Source organism: Ornithodoros turicata, chromosome 4, assembly GCF_037126465.1.
Source record: "Ornithodoros turicata isolate Travis chromosome 4, ASM3712646v1, whole genome shotgun sequence".
NCBI classification, from domain to species: domain Eukaryota; kingdom Metazoa; phylum Arthropoda; class Arachnida; order Ixodida; family Argasidae; genus Ornithodoros; species Ornithodoros turicata.
The window spans coordinates 15,452,674-15,473,912 of record NC_088204.1 but is presented as its reverse complement, the minus strand read 5'-3'; the positions used below and the strand labels follow the sequence as shown (position 1 = coordinate 15,473,912).

Sequence of the window (21,239 nt, the reverse complement as noted above, 5' to 3'; positions counted from 1 at the left end):
CTTTGCAAAATCTAGGCTGGTTTGACGTTTTCCTTCACAAGGGGCTTGACCGTGCATCGCTGTTCCACAACTACAAGCAATGCCCGCAGCCATGATAGCTGCCGCTGCTGCACGTGCCGCTAACAGGAGAAGCATCGCACCCCGTCCAAGTTGTATTCAACCACATTTACTCCCGGGTTTTTTCTCGAGCAAAGGTCTCGATCAACGGCCGAACTTGAACGACCCTTGTACATCTGCGCTTCACCCGCTTCTTTGGTTTCACTGATTGGGATACGCCCTTTCGGTGCCCACAGGCTTGAAGTGACACTGGCTCGGAGCAGCACCAGCTGTGTTGTCTTGCTGTTTGCCTGGTGTTTTTGCATGCTTTCTTAGATGTCTTTCTCGAGCTGTCGCGTAAAGGCCGGTGTTGCACCGTATAGGGGATGCCAGTCCCACACATCCTTTACCTGTCCATGCCAGATTATGGGTTCGAAAGTGCCCTAGTCAAGAATCAAGACGGCTATTTTCCAAAAGCGGGCTTCCTTCGGCATGCTAGACCGATCACGCGACCTTGCAAGTCGCAAAAGCTGTGCATTTCTTCGCGTTTCGCGGGATTGCCTGTGGCATGCCCGGGCTCTGCTCCCCGACACGGTGCAGAGCGCGGAGCAAGGGCGGGGAGTCCGGGTGTCCAAATCCCCCTGAATTTCTGTCGCTACCGAGTGCTTCAACTGTTCTTAGGCTGTGCAGGCAACATACTGTCCCAGACCGCGCAAACCCTCCCCTTTTCTGAAAAACCCTGAATCCGTCCCTGGTTGTATTGTACGCACTCGGGGTAACATAGCTACGACGTAGCCTGGCTTGGGGTTCCAAAGGAAGCGGGGACGCTTCAATGGAGATTGCATATAAACAGGTCTGTCTTTCTTCTATGTCTTCACGATTTCCCACTCTACACGAACTGGTGACTTGATAAAATGGCAGGCCATGTTCTACTTATTGCGTTAGACTTTGTCTGTCTACATTTCTTCCTGGGACTCCACCGCAGACCTTTGGAAATAGCAGATAAGGACGTTAGACAGAGTATAGGGTTACACTTTGGAGATATCTCCTTCATTTTCTGGGTGGTGGCCATACGCAAACTCCCTTGCAAACATCTCGCACGAGACTTCACGAGTCAACTGTCAGCCAAGGCCCCACTGCTTGCCTCGAGGTATAGGGATGTTTTCTAGTGACTGGTGGATTGGATTAACCGCTGTGGTTCTTTGGACATGTTTGTTTAGTGACGGAAGGTGAGGAACAAGGTCTTGTCCTTGGTGCATATTCAACGACGTGCCACCTCACAGAGGATGCCGTAACTTTATAACTCGGGTTCCGCGCTTAGGTGTTCATTACCGTATGCAAATTAGGCATACGATCCGTTGTGCTTACTTTATCCATTTTATTGGGGGGGGGGATTGGTGTTTCCCGGTTAATGTTGCGCCGTCTATAGTTCTTTGGCGCGCCGACAATAGGCAAATTTGAATTATGTAATGTGAATGTACAACATGCAGCGCACAAAACGTGCTAAAGAAAAGCTCATAATTTTCACATACTGTAAAAGTGGTTGATTTCGCGATCTTATTTCGGTCATATATTTGGCGGGGCTTTCGTTTTGCACATGCACGTTCTATATGCAGCGTTGCGGTTGTATACACCACGGAGTTCATCTGAGTCAGAATGCTGGAACCCTAAGACATCGCCCAGAGAACAGCCTCATAGGTTCAAACCCTTACTTCGTGAACTCGACGATCGAGCATAACGACCGTTCGCACGGCTCGAATGAGTGTTTTCGTTTTTCCACCACAATTCAATGAATGCAATGCTCGAATGAGTGTGGAACCGGTGCCCGGCCGTATATATAAGTGTTGCCAAATTGTGCTAGATATGTACTGAAATAGTCCAACAATAGATTGGACTGAGTGATTGATTTCGACTTCAGTTCCAAGTCGTTCGTTGCGAATTACTTGTTCAAGTTTTACACATTTTGTTCATCGTTAATATGATATCTCGCACTCTTAAATTCGAAAAAAAAACGACGATGACGATGGTGAAATTCGCAAAGCAAAGTAAAGCAAAGTACAAAAATAAAATGATTGATTGATTGAAGTAAGTATGATCTGGAAAAAAAATCAATAATAAGGTGTCGGAGCAGGGGGGCCGCCACTACTGGAGCCTGCAGCCCATGCAGCTCCATGCAGGTCCATGTCATTTGGAGTTGAACTAAGGTGTCATAAGCGGCAGTGTATGCCACTATATTTTAGGAAGGCGTAAAATGCCGCGAAAATTACTGCTTTTACAGCATATGACCGCGTATATAAATACAGAGAATGCAGCTTTGGATGCGCAATTTGAGACACGTGTCAACTTTACTAAACAGTGGTAAGGTAATGGACGTACAGCTTATTTCAGATGCACGAAGATTTCAAGAGACCCTGACAGCTCAGTACAAGCTCACAGAGGGAGACGATCTTCTATCGTCGAAGGTAAACTATAATACCTGTTCTTTGTAGCCTATAATGGACCTATGACCATACATGCGATGCACATGGAAGGTGTTCACAGTTTCTATTCTGGATCTTCGTATACCGCGAGATCCTTGAGCCTTCTTGGCCGCTGTTTCTATATGCGAATGCAACTGACATTGTGTCGTTCGTTTTAATCATTTAAGAACAAGAATTGCCGTCTTGTGGCGGTAACTTGTCGGCAACGTCTGTCCGAAGCCAACTGACCAGTCCAAATTATCCGGATGATTACCGGTCCATGGAGTCCTGCAGATGGACCATTACGGGCGATGGAAATGTCACGGTGTTTCTCAAGCTGGTGGAGATTGAAAAACCTAAGGAAGAGGAGGAGGATTCGATGTGTCCGTATGTGTTTGAACGTTTGTTTGTCGGGGCAGTCAAATGCTTTTACGCACAGTTCCCTTAGAAGTCCGCCCAGAACGCACATTCCCCAGGGCGTCAGTCGTGACGTTGCCCACCTCTGCACTCTAAGAAAAAAAAGAAGTACTTTTACTCCTTTTGGGGACTAAATGCATTGCCACAAAAAATAGTCCTTTTCGGGAGTAATTGCATGGGAGTAAATGAATGTCACAGAGTGGAGACTGCATTTCACGCGCTGCTGTAAGAGTCCCCGGCACATAATTCGTCTGCATGCATGAAAATACTTTGAAGCAAACCGTCAGCCATGATATATCGAGTGGTATAAAATCTTGCGCCATACATAGGGCACAATTCGCGAAGAAAGATGCGCTGACTGTTTCTTACTCTGTGTGGCTGGAAAATTGCTAAGTTGGCTGAGTTATCCAGCCTTATGCCATCAAATTGACCAAGGGCACATATTTGCGTAGACTGTTGCATTCAGGAGATCATTCACGAAGTTCAGTGACAATTTGCAGTCCTGGGGAGTAAATGTCGGGACTAAATGTCGGGTTAGGGGACTAAAAGGGGGAGCAATTGCAGTCTAGGGGAGTAGAAGCTGCAATTACTCCCCGTTTTACTCTTTTTTTTTTTCTTAGGGTGTGTGAGGCCGACATCGGCAAGCCCTCTCGCCAACACCAACACCACCATCATTTTACGGGAGCCTTACTGGCAGCTTGTGCGTCGTCGTGCGATAGGATGTAAATGGCCAAAAACATAAGAGCGTCATCAATGTGCACGAAGGCGGTAGTCTTAACTAGTCAGGTAGTCTTAAGTAGCCTTAGGTATGTCAAATAGCTTAGCGTATCTATAGCGTACAGAGTCCGCACTACATCGGGTGACCTGTGACCTGCATCAGTGACCTTATCGGTGACCTGATGGAGTGAAGATTCTGCCAGAAAGCTTGTCATCAAAACTAGATTCTCCTATAAGCGTTTTTATTGTGATACGATATGAGTAGAGCGTGCCATTACTTTTCATTCGAGCCAAATATTCGGAGCGATTCGGAGCATCTAAACTACTAAGTTTTTACTGTCTGTAGTAATTTTTCCATTGGCCATCACAAGTCTTCATAAGAAGCGACACCCCCACTTGTGAGGTTTCGATTGAAAAAAAAAAAAAAAAGAACAAGAAACAGCCGTTTCCTGGGTAAGGGACATGGGCCCCTTGTGCAGTGCATAGCTGGTAATCACGATGTCTTGTACGCGACTGTGTCAGTGATTCGCCTTTTCGTATCGCTTTTAATGAATTCGATAAGTCATTGTGCAGGTACGACTACTTGGAGATACAAATAGGCGTTCCCCCACAACCCCTCGAGAGAGTTTGTGGCAACGTCGTCAACTACCTCATAGTCACCAACGCCACTAACGTCACGCTGATATTCAGATCGGACGAAGAATACACAGAAAAAGGATTCCTGCTGGAATACTACACAGACAACGTACACGGAAGTAAGTTTCGCTTTCCCTGTTGGTACCCGTCGCCTATAGGGTGCATATCCTGTCTCAGGGGACATGTCGCAGCGCGGTTGTTCTAGCACACTTGTTGAAGACAGGGGCAACTTGACCAGCCCAAAATATCCGCTGAAATACCCCGAAAACAGCAACTGTTCGACTCTGATCACTGTCCAACCTGGAAATGTCATTGTCATCAAATTTCAAGAAATAGTCCTGGAGTACGAAAAATCCTGCCCTTTTGACTTCGTTGAAGTCTACGATGGACCTTCACACGGTATGTAGAATTTAAGAAAACAATGGTGCATATTAAAACAACACGTGCACGCGAAACGTATGTACCGTCCCATTACTGTCTTCCAGAGTCCCCACTTCTGGGGCGGTTCTGCAGCAATTTGCAGAAGCGCGTCTTACGGTCGACCGGCCATAATGTCCTGGTGTACTTCAGGTCCGACGATCTGATAAACCACAAAGGGTTTCTTCTTGAATACGAAGTGGGGTCAGAAGACCTTGTGGTTTCCACGGAAGGAGGTGAGTTTTACCCGAGAAACGTCATCATGACGTTGGTAGACAGACTGAAACCGAAACAAATCGGAAGGAGAGTGCTGGGTTCCACGAATGGGCACTTGTTCGCTGCCTCCTATTGAAAGAAAAGTAGGACCGAAGGTCGCGTCCCTTTCAGGGACCATCGGAATCCCCTCAAGACCGTGGCTTTCGGGCGTGACCTTGTTCGCCCCTAGCTTGGAGCGTAGTTCCAGTCTACCAAATTGGTGGCGCTGTAGAACACTATGACGTCATTTGTTTACAAACAGGGACGGTCTATTCGCGTTCCGTTCACACCTGTCATTATTCACAGTGACTTTAGCGTTGCTGTTTGCGAGGCATTTTTGTTTTTATTTTTCATTTAGCTTAGCGTGTACAGGTTACATTGTCTGGGAAGCCCAGTAGAAGACTAGGTGATGATGATGATGATTGGGAGTTTAGTGGCGCAACGACAACAAAGATCATAATGAGTAGAAGACTAGGGTTAGCTACTCTGGATTAATTATTCGTAATTACAAGACACGGTTTACATAGATTCACATGCACAAAAGTAAGTCAGAATGCAATAAAGAGCTGTAGATGTTGGATTAATAATAGACGGAAAACAGGAACAAAACAGACGCAATTATAATAACATATAGCATACTTATGATGGATACAAAAGGTAATGAGTGCCAGACATGAGCGACATGGAAATTATATAAATACAAATGATAAATGATGATGATGATAATGGCGTAACTTATTAATCTTCTCTCGCAGACTGTGCGCTTGCACCGAAAGTTCACAATGGCACAATCAGTTTCTCGGATGATGGGACAGCATGGCCCGTTAACAGCAGCTGCATTGTGGAACTGGAAGCGCCACCGGATTTTAGGATTTCAATTTCAGTACTCAACGTGTCCGAGGCTGCACCCCCTCTCAACTGCAGCTCCCACTACTTCCAACTCTACGATAACCTGTCTAACGAGAGTAAGCTCCGAACGGCGGATTTCAGTCATATATTCTTAACCAAAGAGACTTGCACTTCACACGTCCGCTGATACTGGTTTATTAGAGAGGTTTAGTCGACCGTTTTTGCATATCCGATACGGTACCCGCTACGGCGTTTGTTTCATGGCGCATTGCGCGACGCTATCGGAGCTTCGCTAGCGTATCGCCGGTACGCATCTACGGTACGTACCGTGTTTTAGGAGACGTCACGCGGGTTGCGGGGCTCCGCGAGGAGAAGGAAACTATATAGGTGACTACAGAAGACTATAGAAGATATAGGTGGGGTGCGTCCTGTCTCCAGAAAGAGCGAAAAGAAGCACGCGCATGGGCGGGGTGCGCCGGTTCACCGGGTTCACCAGAAAGAGGGAAAAAGCACGGGTAAAGCTATGGTGTGACGTCACGTGCACACCACCTATAGGCCAACTACGCGAGAAGCAAGATGGCTGGTGCGGGCTCCCGTAGCATTTTTATGCTTCTCAACTTCTCAATGTGATTGCGAGTAGCGCTTTCGTGGATGAAATGATTGCAACAACAGAGCTCCTCAACAACGCAACATCGAAAGGCTTCACGATTCAGGGATCGGGATTTGCCATGCGGGAGCGCTACGACGTTGTGCCTTCCACGGTGTACTAAAACGTCAACAGCGTCAGCCTCGCGTATCGTTATAGCGTTTCGGATTACCGTACCGTGTACCGAAGCGGGAGGTTGCAAAATGGTTTTACGAAAACTCACTATTAAGAAGCTGATCCGGGAGGAATATTTTTGTACAAAACGGATACCTGTAAGACAAGCAGCGCCACCTACATACAGAAAGTCTGCTTTGGACATACGGTGATGGTGGTGGTGATGGAACTTGCCGTAGTCGTCGGCGGGCAACATCACGACTATCGCAGGTGGGGGGGGGGGTGACCGTGCGGCCTGGGCCGACTTCACAGGGAACTGGGTCCTCCGCCTGCTTTAGCCAATCGCAACATGCGATTTCAAACACATGACTTTCTGTGACTATACTGGTGGCTGTCCATGCGGCCGACGTTGGCTCGTCTCCACATCGGCTAAGTTTTCGTTTATCTAGGTGGCGTTAGTGAAGCGCACAATAATGGCGATGCCCCTCCGGTTGGCTTATACGCCCATTATGTGAAGTCTCAGGAAGCACAATTTACTGAAATATCACGTGCATGAGGGTGGAGGACAACTATACCCGTCCACTCCAATGTACCCGCACTGCTTGCGGCGTTAGCGCAACAGGCAGGATTTTCCTCATTACTACATCACATTGTCTTGTGACTGTGCATCTTCTTTGTAACGCTGCTGTGATTTCTTCGCGTAGCCTGGACTCCGATGTCTCGTTTCTGCGCTGACAAGTACAACAGTACGCAAGAGATACTCTCGACCAGTAACAAGATGCGCCTAGAATTCTACAGCGATCACTTATCTAGTCACTTCCGCCATTTTCTGGCAAGGTACAAGCTTCTTTCGCTCGGTGAGTTTCTGCTGATTATTTTGATTAATGGAGTTGCGCCACAGTGTGAAACAACGGTCAGCTGGAAAAGGGATACACGCTGCTGCCAGTTTTTTTGGGTGAACACAAACATTTTTGGGGCATCAAGTCAATATGTTGCTGTGGGGGAATTCCATTGAAACACGAGTCCTTTTGGCGTTCTCTGTCTGCCTTCTTTTTATGCCTTTCCTTCGTCCAATAAAACCCAATGCAATGTCGGCTTTATCTCTCTTTCTGTCTCTCTCTCTCTCTCTTTCCTTTCCCCCTTTTTTAATTGTAGTGATAGGATTGAGGTAGTGCAGTCAAGTGACTACGTAACGTTCACTTTGTGCATGACATTTCATTTTCTGGTAGCCATTATTGTATAAAGATGTATTTAAAGTGCCACTACGAACTAAATCTCGTGTCTTCAGAATCCTACCAAAGTTATGTTACTGAAATCTTCTTGTCTCACTTTTTTCTGCTTTTTAGCAGTTAATTACTACTACTACTACTTGTCTCACTTTACATTCCTCCAAAATATTTTGACTCTACGTGACGCGAAAGCTAGGGAAATTTCTTTTTTTTTTTTTTTTTTTGAGAGCTGTGACGTCGTGTTAGGCTCCGACGGAGCGCCCGGCTGTCATCTGGCAACGTTGTCGCCTTTCGCGTCCTCCGGGGGGCTCACTTTTTGCACTCCGTTAGCGGAGCCCCACGTGACATATCATCCGACCGCTCCGACCTTCGAGAAAATACAAAGGAGGGAGAAGACATCTCTCCTATTTTCCCCTCTTTCGATCAGTGTCACGTGACTCCTCCACCACATGACCCTCTCTCGACGCCGGCGTCGTTGCTAGGAGACGAGTGCCCTCTCCAGAACATGACATCATTTCAGCGTGTGGGCTTATGATTACGTCACCTGCTCCTCGCGTCATCGAAGCTTGTGGAGGCTCAGTAGATCTTCAAAATTTGACAGAAACGCACAACGTTCGTAAACAGGATTGAAATTTCACGTATAGAATCCGGGAGGCACCTTCGTTTCATGGACTAAATATAATGAACGCTGTTTTCCGGGTCCGGAGTGGCACTTTAAAATCGCCACGCATTATTCTATATCTAGAATTTCAATCAGTGGAACAGCAGCTTAGAGATACCGCGCAGGCACTTCGGCGTCTTAGCGAACCACCCCACGTGGTTTTTCTACCGGAATTGTCGTTATTTTCTTGTCATCGTTAACAATTTCTTCGTAGTCACTAATTCGTTCATGAAGAGAAGTGATCGTCTTTGTTGTCGTGAAGGGGACCGTACATAAAATTCTATTCGCTCCGAGATCGAATGGTGTCGGCGCGCTGCGGAGAAACGATGAACTACCGTAGTGTGAATAGTTTCCTCGCGTCGTCTGCTTTTACACGTTAGTTCCGCGTTCGGTGCCAGTGCCGGATTTAGGGGAGGGCGGACGGGGCACTTGCCCCGGGGCCCCCACCACAAAGGGGCCCCCACCAGTAAAGGTTTTGTCCAAGGGAAATCTGTTTTGCATGCCTGAAACGCATCCCTGAAACGGAAACTTGGTAAAAATCTGTCCTCCGTCCACGCATATCGACCCCGAATAACACATTGGATAGACATAGAATACACGAGGGAGCCCCCATAGCACAGTGCCCCGGGGCCCCCACCACTGTAAATCCGGCACTGTTCGGTGCATTAGGTGGAGCACTGGGGAACCGAACAGTATCGTACCACCGCGGCACAAGTGATCTTCCGGTGAATATACACAAGAATTACGGAAGAAAACCATCAACTCCGAACATCAGCTGGCGTGTTATCCACACTAGAAAGGTGACAGTGTCGCCCCCTATAGGTCGATCTCACAGCGAGTCACTACACCCTTGCAGCATGCCACTGTCATTGTAATTTCATCGACGTCACAGCGTTCCTTTCTTTTTTCTCGTGACCAGACTCTGTCGAGAGCAACCAACCCGCAAAAGAAGAGGTCGTTGTTCCAGCCAGTCAACTGATTGAGGAAATTCCTACAAACGCAGGAGTACCGCGTGAGGACAGTCACATTATAAAATGCTCTCCAAAGTTACCGGATGCACAGGTTACCTGGTAAGCTACTTGGAAAGTCTTGTAGCTCGAGCTAATAAATAAATAAACAAACAAACAAACAAACACACACACACACACATCGCCGCACCCTTGTCGGCCTCACGTTTGCGTATACAGCATGCAACGTGCCCCGAAAAACAAAAAGAGCGCCTTGGTTATCAGTAGGGTTCCGCGTTTTCGATTTTTTTAATCGAACCGCGTCTAATCGAAAAACGCCGAAAAACATACGCCGGGGAAATTTTCCCTCATTCGGTTTTAATCGAAAAACACGATTACAGAGATTAATTGCCGCACATGCCCCACCACATCATCATCCCATTTATGTATGTGTGTGTGTGCACATGCCCAGCAAGTTGTTGATGGAGACCAGCAAACTATACAGAAATACGATAGTTGTAAAAAAAATGTTAACCGTAAAATTCGTGAACCGTCCCTTACAAAAACAGTTTTCACCTTTTAGTGGTCCTCTTATGTACTTCTTTTATACCATGTCACCTTTCTATGGTTTGCTCCTTCCTTTGTACCCGGTATACAGACAGTCTACCTACCTCTTGTGCTTTTCCTTTAGCTTTCACCGCTGTGGTCGTTTTAACGACTTGGTATGCAGACTGTTGGTAGACCATTAATGTACCACTACAACAGCGCTTTCATGCTGTTCATTGCGGATGGCAATAATTTGGAATGTGGTTACTGATTACATTACACTTTAGTGACATTAATTTGACCTTGACCGCAAGCTCACCTGCAGTAAGTTTGTACAAGCGACACGTCAGAACAATAAATAAAATCTTATATTCACTAAGAAAAAAGTACTAAGTTTCTGATTAACAGTTGTATCGCAAATAATTCTACAATTAAGGGACTGCAGATGTTTATGCAATGGGGCAGCATCAGTGAAATCCACAGAAATTCAAGCATCACAGTAAGTGGAACAATTCCTAATACCAATATGTTAAGAGTCACGGTTACGTAATGACATGAAACAAACAGGAGATTGACACAGCAACAGCACAATGTAAAAAAATAGTCGTGAAAAATACGGGCATATCGCCGCGGGCGCGATCCCGTGTTTTCAAATCACGCGCGTTTCCTGTTATTTCGCGGGGGAGGAGGTGTCTGGGCATGCGCACTGGATCTGCATGGCCTCCAGCAACCGGCACATGTGTGAGGAACGCAAGCGTGCCCCGACTGTCAAAATCGTCATAGCCAAAGCTGTGCCTCACTCGTGGGCTTTCGCAATAAGATTTCGAAGGTATGTGAACTCTTATTATGTCCTTTATGCTGTCAGCTTTTTGGAATAAAGGGAAATATGCGCCGCCGTTGTGTGTTACCAAATACGTAGTGAATGGCGCCTTCTTCAACGGAATGTTGTCGCCTTCCGCTGTGTTCTCACTTGTAACACTGTCCATGTCGTAGCCATGCATGTTCTTCAAACTTTCTTCTCAAACCACTAAAATGAGCAGTGTGTAACATTCTGGAACTAGTGGATGGGTGTGCGTTCATTCTCGTGGACATTTGAAATCGGCCGGGGTTCACCAACGCCGGTTAACGAGATTGAACGCTCAACCGAGATTGAGTACCCTTACACCTTTTTATTAATAATGTTAATTCGGGACGCAAGATTTATTTTAAATGCTTGTCAGTGCTGTCGAAAGAGAGTTGAATCGCACTTCCAAGTCGAGGGACCCTTGATCTAGTTTAACCGACGTTGATCGAATGAAGCCATTGTGTACAGCCGTCGTTCACATAGTTTTAAGTGTTTGCACTATTTATGAGGCAAATATCACCGCTCTATACAGAATGCATGAAACAAACATGTGGATTAAACAGTAGCAGAAATATTGGTAAAAGAGTTGCCGAGACGTATTTTTCCTTGTTCCGTATACGCTTGAGTATATCTTGGTTGTTAGCACCAAAAGCGTTCGACGACATCGCCTGATATGAACGGGTATCAAGTTACGGCACCGCACTGATGGCACACCAGCAAGCAGAGCCCGCTTTGAATGGGAAGAATAACGTTTGCGCGTCTCTGAGTTTAACGAAAATCTGACGAAGGGCACGATATAATGTGACGCGTTTCGTTAGCTGAGCGGTGTTTGCATGAAGTGATAGTGTTGCAGCACAATACTTTTTTTTGCTACACAGCTTTTACTCTGACGCAGACAACACCTGTTCCTTTTCAGGCATATTCCTCTATACGCCCTTTTTTAATACTTTCGTGGACTTATCTCCTTCTCTATTTTATTACCAAACAGGGTCTGGGCGTATACAGACAAGAAGCAAGCAGCAAACGAGTATGTTCCCTTCTGTGAATGCAAGCTATCTCAAGTATACCTTTATGACTATCAAAGGCACTTCCAAATACATTCATCTATGCATAACGTATCTGTGTCATGTACCCAAGGAGACTGGAATGGAAGCCGCAAACAAGAAAGTTGCTGCAGCCCATATAGGGCTCCAGTGATGAACATGGCTGCCCAGGAAAACATATCTTTGTGTTGAAGCCGGTCTGTGCATATTTTAATGAAGACTATGAGGTCTGCACCTCGTTCCACACTGTAAGTTCTCATGCACCGTCTTGATTCTGAGAGTTCTGTGATAATATGATCATTGACACATTTCTTGGTGACACACATGAAAACGAAAATGTCAAAGATCAAAGTAATATGATTGATGTCTGAAGGTTGTGTCAGGGCGGGGTGAATGAACTTTAATTCAGACACGCAGTTCTAAAGGCAGCAACTAGGCAATCACAGGCGATTTTCTCCATTGTCTCTGTTTCTGGTCCATCATTGATACGGCAAAGTGCAGAGAAAAATTTTGCAAGGAGTAACGAGTGCACAATGCTTTATGGTTATTTTTTTATTATATATTTTGTTTGTGTTTAATCTTGCATATTTTCTTGTGTCTGATGATTATTATATGAGAGTTCAACTGTTTGCATTACTGAGTGAGGTATCCAATCTTTCTTTAGCACAAAGCTGGCCAGACAGCTGTGGAGTGAGGGCCCCCAACACCATGCCTCTGCTATTGGTATGAGGCTGGCTATATGGCTTCCATTTCTTGGAAGTTTTTTTTTACTGCTATTGGCACCTTGCAGTGGTCATTTCTTCTTCTTTGTGTAAAACATATTTCTGTTTTGTGCAACTGAAAGAAAGTATGCTGTCACAAAACAAGGATCTGTGCTGCAGCTGCAACATGGGCTCTCAAAGCATTTGCAGTCACTGCAATAGATTTATGTACATCTATCTCTCTTATAGGGTCATCACTACTACACTTCTCAGGCATTGTTCTTCCCTTGGACAATGACAAAACGCTAACTGCAAGGAGCGTGGAGAAAGGATTGGCGCTTCAGCTCGGAGTGTATTTCAACTACGATGTGCAGTGCCCGCCACGATGTGCAGTGCCTGCCACCAACGTTTCTTATGTTACAATCCATGCAATGGTATGCGTTCTCATGTATTACACTCATCGTATCATAAATCGTTATCACGTAGTCGACAACTACTCCGCTGTATTCGTCCTTGTATTGTTCATTCTTACCGTGGGGTGAGAATAAGTTTCACGGTCATGTGTTTCAAATGTTTCTTTCTTTTTTTTTTGTCTTTCTATTCCTTGGTTTCACAGATACCGAAAAACCTGCTGCTGCTCTAGGCAACGTGGTGTTATTGGCAAACTTGGTTGTGATACATTGACTTGTGGACAGCTAGGTTTGCAAATTTTATTGTGCCAGTTCCTGGTGGCAGAAGAAAATTAGTGGCCTTCTCTAATTCATGAACAGATGGCCGACCTGCACATGAAGCTTTGAAGGCAGTTCAGCACCTGAGATGCTATAGCATGAAAAATTATGATTGTTGAAAAATGCCCTCCTTTTTATTTCACAGCTATTTTGGACACATCAGCACTGAAAGAGGAACAAAGCACCCCAATGGTAATCAAGCTTAAGTAGCATACCTGTTTGCGTTCTGTCACTCATCTGCGAACTGGGGTAAAGTTGAAAGGTAGGTATCCCATTAGCCCTTTCTTAGTCTGCAATTTGGTGCTGATTATTTCTGTTTGGTCCACATTTCCCAAAATGTCATACTTTTGACCGTTAACCATTGTGCTTTTGAGGCCCTATTTGTGAGTCTTGGTATTGTTCCTTGCATCTTCTGCATGTGTTTGTTAGGATAAGCTGAATACTACAGGGCACAACACAAATACTTCTGTGCTTTCACGTACTTTGTCCACGTATGTGCATTGTGCTTTTTAAAGTGCGCAGATTCAAACTGTGTGTTGAGCACTTCAGTTAATACATAAATATGTCTTGTCTTTTCGTATGCCTTACACTCAATGTTCTTAATTTCATGTTTTGTTCTGATTTCAGGAGCCATTCCAAGCTGCTGTGCTGGAGAAAGCTACTGCACTGTACATTTCAGTGAATATATTGCTTTATGAACACATAACATGTGGTGTGGGTGTCTGATAATGATACAGGCCAAACACTATTTCATGAAATGATAGACAGTAATTTTTACAGGCTGGTGCCTGTTTCTATAATACAGTATCCAATCATAATAATGATTAGCCATTAAACAACAAGAACACATCTTTTAGCTCGGGTTAACACGTAATGTAGGAATACAGCGGCATGTGAATTTCACGATTTTGTGTCATATATCTCGAAAAAACTTTTCAGTCTTTTTCACTGTGTTCACAATTAATACAGCTGCCATGCATTTAGAGTTTTTTTTTTTTTTCTCAGGGAATATTGTTTGCAGTGCAGCTGGCACTTGTCTGTAAACTGCCTCACATCTTTCACATTTGTGCGCCTGTACGGTTGCAATATCATTTTTAGAACCACAAATTTAGAAAACGGAGAAGAAATGGAGGGGTCTGGCCCGCCCAGGGTATCCCTGGTGGGTAGACTTTGGCCAGACAGTGGGTAGACTTTTAGTCACCCAATTGTCGGTAGACGTTCTACAGGAAGGTGTGTTCCAATTGCCCATAAAAAGGTGACGTGGGTGGTAGACAGTCTGGATACTTTCTATACACAGTCTCATGGCTGGGTGATTAATGTTCTACCCACTTCCTGTAGAAAGGTGATCAATTTTTTTGTAAGGGGTAAAACGCCACCGCAGCGAACAATGCCACGTTGAATGAGCGTCGTGCGGAAATTACATTGTGATTTCTATTCGCCTATAATTGTCGGGTAAACCATGTACGCGCCAGGCTAAACACCGAAAAACGCTGATTTCGTGAAAATCAATAAGCACCGAAAAACATACGCCGAATCCGTCCAAAAATAAAAACCGAAAACACGGAACCCTATCAATAAACATAAGCCACATGCTCCGATGTCTCCTTGTGTAAATGATGGCTTTGCTCCGTCCGTCCGTCCTTGGAGGTTTTTAACCCGAAAAGTACCGCAAACGTTTTCACTTTGCCGACGGGCCGCTGAATGCATTATTCTACCGGGGTACGAGATTGCTTGCGTGGAGCCCGCTAGCTGTGGTACTTTCCAGAGACCTTTGTCCAACTAAAGTTACGCTTCCATGGTCGAATGGAATCCGCTGGAACCAAACCAGGAAAGTACCACAGTCTCGCAGGAGCCACGCAAGCAATCCTCTACAGCGGCGGCCATGCTTGGTCCACTGGAGCGGCAGAAAAAAAAAAAAAAAAAGAAGAAAACGCCCTCGCTTGGAGGTACTCAAAGTTCCACACCTAAGTAACAGTGACATACATTACTTAAGGCAAAATAACCACAGACAATGGCTCGAAAATTAACCGTACGTTGCTCGCTACGTAGCATTACCTGAGGGGGACACACACTCAGTGATAAAACGTTATGGACAATATGAATCAATCCGGCTAATCTTAGACAACAAACCAACATGATTAATGCGGCGCTGTATGATCCCAGATATCTTTGTATGATCCGGAAAATCCCAAATCAAACTCAAACTCAAAGACGCACACTACTTTCCGTTCCTGTGACTGCATATACTGTCAGTACGATGTTGCTGCTAGCGTACCTGTGAGGAGACATGTACAAAATACTGCGCAAAAAGTACTTAAAATAAGATACTAACTACTCAACGTAAAAAATGTATTTAAAATAGAGTACAAAATACTGAAAACAAAACTGAAAGTACTTTGAGTAGAGTATTAAATGCTCCCAGCAGTATTCAAGATACTCATTAAAGTACTTTAGTATTAGCAGTAAGTGAAACGCGTACTCTGAACGTGGTCGTACAGATGAAAGGAATAAACTTCATCCGCCATACTTAAGCATATGTTTTATTTGCAAGGTCTCGGTGTCAAGTAATATGTTTGGTGAACTCAAGTAAACTTTGATATTATGTTCTGACCCAAAACTTCGTAGTCCCTCCTGTATGCCAGCTCGGGTCTTTCGCTGCTTGACGAGGAAGGAAAGTATTTTGAGCACTGAGTAGCACTCGCTGAAAAAAAAAAAAGTACTTCAAATGCTTTAAACATGCTTGTCGCAAAACGTATTGAGTAGAGTACCAAAATACAGGAAAATGTATTTAAAATACAGTATTTTGAATACGTACTCAAGGTATGTACAGATCCCGACAAAAGCTTACGGAACACCGGAATGGCGTATATCTTCATCGGAGCGACACCCTTGCAGAAAACGGGAGCAGATAGACTTACAGAGAAGTGACTGGGTACTCCGTGTACCTCTCAAAAACTGTGTGAACTCCTGTTCATTGCTAGGGTGTCGTACTGATCAAGAAATACGTCGCTGTGGTGTTCCGTAAACTTTTGTCGGGACCTGTACGTACAAGTCTGCCTGTGAGATAATCCCTTGTGGCGCTGATTCATACAGAGGCTTTCCTCATTACTTTCGTCTCGTCTTGTGACTTGTTCCGCTTAGCACTCACTTTCTCTGTTGCCTACTTGCAGGAAGAAGGACAACACTGTTCTGAACGGTTCAATGCCGTTGCAAGATCTCTACATGGTGTCTCCAACAACCATATGGATTCGTAAGATGCACAGGAAATTGAAGGGCCGTTACACGTGTATCGTGAGACAGGATAACAGTGTGGCTGAGGCACATGCCACCATAATCATGAAGAACGCGAACCGTCGTCGTGAATGCGACATATGTAAGTGTCTACGAGATCGAGAAGGAAGTGTTGTTTCGAAGGGACATTCAAGTGCAAAAAGTTCTCCTCGCGGAATGAAAGATGCCGTTACCTTGACACGAACACCCTCTCCCTTTCCGTCTCAAAAGGCGAGACGATGCGGAGAGGCCCCGGGATTAGCTTCCTAGAACGATCTCCCGCGATGATTGGACGAATCCTTTGAGGAGACCAATGGGAGAGCGCTCCGCGTTGTCGGCCTTCTTGAGAAAGACAGGGAGATGGAAAGCGTACATAGACATGGACCTCTTTCTTTCTCTTTTTCCTTCTCTCTCTCTCTCTCTACCTCTTTCTTTTTTCTTTATCTCTCTCTTCCTCTACTACCTTCTTTCTTTCTCCCTCTGGCCTTTTGCCCTCTGGCCTTTTGCCGGCCTTCTTGAGAAAGAGAGGGAGATGAAGAGCGTACATAGACGTTCCTTTTGCTCACAAATCACGAACAACCCAACGGGTGACCCCGTTCCTCTTGTGTGGGTCCCGAGGTAACGCGTCCTTCATTCCGAGAGTACTTTTCCTCTCTCTCTCTCTTTCTCTCTACTCCTGCCCTTTTGTGTTGGTCTCAAGGTAACGGGATCCTTCATTTTGCGAGTAGTTTCCCTCTCACCCTCCCTCGCTCTCTCTTTCTCTCTTCCTCTACTTCTTTCTTTCTCTCTACCTCTGCCCTTTTGTGTTTCTCTCAAGGTAACGGTATCCTTCATTCCGCGAATAGTTCCCGCTCTCCTTCCCTCGCTCTCTCTTTCTCTCTACCTCTACTTCTTTCTTTCTCTTTCTCTCTCTGCTTCTTTCTTTCTCTCTGCCTCTACCCCTTCCTTTCTCTTTCTATCTCTTTCTTCCTTTCGTACATGTGCGGTCCTTTGCACTGACACCCCTCGTTCTTGTCCTGTAGCCTTTTATAAGACGATGGACGATCAACGCCTCACCGAAGGTGCGTTGGCCATCATGCAGTGTGTTGTCACCAACGTCCCTCCTTCGCAAGTGAAGATCACCTGGCTTCAGAACGGACTTCCGTTTCCTGAAAGTCCCCGGTATACTAACGTAGAAGGGATTGGAATGGTGTACATTAAGGATGCTACGCCTAAGGACTCAGCAGCCTACACGTGCCGCGTCACCGATCTCCGCAACAACTGCAGCATTGAGAAGTCTGCCCTACTCAGGGTAGCAGCGCCCGCTAACGTCGAAGAAAGTATGCAATACGTTTCGCTTGCAGGCTGGTTTACGCAGAATTTCGTCCGGGGGGGGGGGGGGGGGCTCCGCAAGGGGGTGTATTTCCATGCTTTTGACAAATGCTGGGCAATCTCACAAAATTTTGGGGGTATCCTCCAGATAGGGGGTCCAGGGGGGTCTCGAAAAATCACTGTGGCAATTGTTTGCATTGCTGTACATTGTGTACATTGCTGTTGTTGCATTGCTGTAGTTTCAATCGAGTTATACCCTAGTTGCACTAGCGCTTTCACCCACCGTTGAGTTCAAATGTGGTTGAAAATGTTACACGGCAGCGCCAACTGTCATAGACGTTCCAAGAGGGGCGCCGGGGAGGGGGGCCGTGCCCCTTCCCCTTGGCTCCAAGATCCTGTGGAAATTGCGTGCTCTGCGGAATTGCGTGCGGAAAAAGCACGTAATTTCCACAGGATCTTCGAGCCAAGGGGAAGGGGCAATTTATACAAGATCTCACATGACTGATAGCCGCTTACCGTCCTCTTTGGATGTGAATCACTTTCCTGATATCGATTAGTTGAGTATCGTCACACAAATAATTTACGGGAATGACCCGTAATTGCCTGCTGAAAATAACGCGTCTAAGAATTGCGAAATTATGGAGTCCCATTCACGTACAAACTAACCAACTGCTTTCGCTTCGCCTTTTCCTCTAGTCTGTGGTAAGCCTTTTGCTGGTGAACCTCGTTTGGACAAGCCTCATCAGGAACATGGGAAGATTATCGGGGGCAAAGACGCCATCAAGGGAGCCTATCCATGGCAGGTGAACAACCTGTGGCTACTTTTTCCAATAGACATATAGTGTGTGTGTGTGTGAGAGAGAGAAAATATCTGTTTATTTACAAACATTAGAGCTGGGTGACACCCATCAGGGGTCTGCTGCTCCATTTCTTGAAAGCGAAGGCATTGTGTGATGTACGATTGGACACCTTTTGCCAGGTGATGTTCTGGATAGAGAATCGAGATGCCTTTTGTGGTGGAACCCTCCTGAACAACCAATGGGTATTGACTGCTGCTCACTGCTTCACCACGTACGACATCCCGATCAAGCATGTTGAAGTTCGACTTGGCAAGCACGACCAGTACATCGTAGAAACGGAACAGTTTGTCACGTGGATCAATGAGCTCCATTTGCATCCGTAAGGCATACGATGCCAAAGGAAAACCTTTTCCTTTCCTTCACCTTTTACCCCCTTTGTCATTCAGAAAGTTCAACTCCAGTAGAACGGGAGCAAAGTTCGACAACGACATAGCATTGGTTCGGCTTGGAGACAGCGTCGATGTCACGGACTACATCATACCCGTGTGTCTAGGCAAAGACGTAGACCTCAGCCGAGAGTACTTCAACGAAACCGTATCGAGGCAAGGCACTGTGATAGGATGGGGGCAGCTAACAGAATCCGGAGAACGTCCGCGATACCTGAAGGAGATACGCCTGCCTATAGTGGATGAGAAGACTTGCCAAGGCGCCATCAAGGACAAAATCTGGGTAGGTGCTTTGACCTCTGGATTCGACGTCGCATCACAGGATCAATTGACCTCTCCCTGTTTGTAAACAAATGACGTCATAGCGTTCGACAGTGCCACCAATTTGGTAGAGTTGAACTACGCTGGAAGGTAGGAGCGAACAAGGTCGCGCAGGAAAGCCAAAGTCTTGAGGGGGTTACGATGGTCCCTGAAAGGGACGCGACCTTCGGTGTGATGTGATGTGATATGATGGACCTTCGGTCCTACTTTTCTTTCAATAGGAGGCAGCGAACAAGTGGCCATTCGTGGAACCCAGCCCTCCCATTCAGATTACGTTCCTCGGGTAGAGGTCCATTGATGACGCACAAAACACTGTTTATTTAATATAAAGTGTCGATGTACATATGACCAAAGTGCAGTGTTTAGCATACTAAAATTCATTATAGGAACATTCACACGAGTTCGGATAATGCCAGCATAGCCCGATGCGTTTGACATGTTTGGTGTCAGGTTGGGGCATTACATAAGGGAGGCAAGTACATTGGCAATGAATACAGAGTACAGATCAACCAACGCGAACATGGCACTGCAACGAGATGTTCGATTGTCATTTGTTATAATGCCAATAATTTTAGCAATAGCTGTACGCACAGTCAATAACAAACAAATCACACGAAGCAGCTCTGCAATGTTCAGTGTCAGCAGCTCTCCTCTGAGATGACTGACGGCGACTTTAAAAAGGCCGGGGCTAAGTGCTTCTGGGTCTTTGAGGCAGAGAACATGACGGGGATCCTGAATACAGGTTAGCGGACAAAGTGCAGAACTCAGTCCCTTCGATGCGGTAGCCTACAGTGACGGAGGCTCTCATACGCTGGTTTGTGCAACAGCATTTGACTGACTGTGGCTTGCTAGTGAAGAACGCGAATAAGGAATACAAGGCAAAAGTGTGTCATTATTTGTTTCACCCATAGGTAACTCCAAACATGTTCTGCGCGGGCTACGATCAGGAAATCGTCGGAGACGCCTGTCAGGGTGACAGTGGAGGTCCTTTCTTAGTCGAGAAGGACGAAAGGTGGTACATCATTGGCATCGTCAGCTGGGGCGAAGCATGTGGCAAGAAAGGTCACTACGGGTACTACACCAAAGTGACAAACTACCACGACTGGATTCGTGACACCATTCTGTATTGAATGCACACTATATGGTTTGTAGATGGTGCACAAGACGGTGAAATACACTGTTGTATTGAAGGCTGGGGGATATGGGCCTTGGTTTCTTGTTACCGTGGTTTCAAAGAGGTATGCTTGTTGTAAAACGTGAAGAGCTGTGCTATGAGGTCGCTGCCTAGAGATCTGCCTGGAATTTGAAACACCGTAATAACCTGAACATTTATTGCTTGGATAAGTATGCTCGTACAAGGCTTGCTCGCTGCTAAGTTTATATATCGCGATGCCCTGGGCGCAGGGCCGACGTCTACGGGGGGAGGGGAGGGGCAACTTCCCCCTCCCCCCTGAGCCCGCCTAAAGGGGCGCAGAAAAAGCCAACTTTCGAGGAGCAAGAATACGGGGAGGGGCGCAAATTTCCCGCTTGTCCCCCCGGAGGCGCAAAGTAGACGCCGATACTTCCTGGACGTTTAGGAAAAGGAGAAGATGCAGGTAACTGTTGCTGTGTGTTTCACACTTGGGAAAACAAACTGCATGCAGTAACATTAGCTGAAAAGCGCCGATGGGCGTGAGGGCGTGATGGGCGTGAGCAACATGCTACATGTACACAAGGACAAGCTACGATAGAAAGTTCGTTGCACCAAAAAAGGTTTTCCTAGACTAGGGATCTGTGTCTGTATTTCGCGCTTGCTCGCACTAATATATTCAGGTATGAACGGTTGGTGGTCCAGGTTAGTACCATA

The 21,239-nt window shown here is 45.9% G+C and overlaps 1 protein-coding gene and 1 long non-coding RNA gene across 4 annotated transcripts; both read left to right on the top strand.

The window, feature by feature from the left end:
• Window positions 1-1,102: 1,102 nt before the first annotated feature.
• Window positions 1,103-20,583, top strand: LOC135391169 (mannan-binding lectin serine protease 2-like). The gene is made up of 15 exons (XM_064621301.1): window positions 1,103-1,265; window positions 2,425-2,498; window positions 2,684-2,882; window positions 4,203-4,384; window positions 4,443-4,664; window positions 4,751-4,918; window positions 5,693-5,902; window positions 7,251-7,403; window positions 9,356-9,506; window positions 16,416-16,618; window positions 17,538-17,834; window positions 18,523-18,629; window positions 18,806-19,005; window positions 19,073-19,355; window positions 20,305-20,583. Exons 1-15 carry the CDS (start codon window positions 1,195-1,197, stop codon window positions 20,521-20,523), a joined length of 2,739 nt encoding a protein of 912 aa, XP_064477371.1. The 5' UTR covers window positions 1,103-1,194; the 3' UTR covers window positions 20,524-20,583.
• On the top strand, window positions 10,634-13,951 carry LOC135391171 (uncharacterized). 3 transcript variants are annotated; one of them, XR_010421887.1, is made up of 6 exons: window positions 10,634-10,758; window positions 11,762-11,800; window positions 11,911-12,064; window positions 12,481-12,539; window positions 12,767-13,507; window positions 13,873-13,951. It is a non-coding gene; the product is annotated as an uncharacterized LOC135391171 (long non-coding RNA). The 3 variants fall into 3 exon arrangements; XR_010421886.1 differs by lacking the exon at window positions 12,481-12,539 and having other exon boundaries at window positions 10,641-10,758; window positions 12,767-12,951; window positions 13,391-13,507; XR_010421885.1 differs by lacking the exon at window positions 12,481-12,539 and having other exon boundaries at window positions 10,636-10,758.
• Window positions 20,584-21,239: the final 656 nt, after the last annotated feature.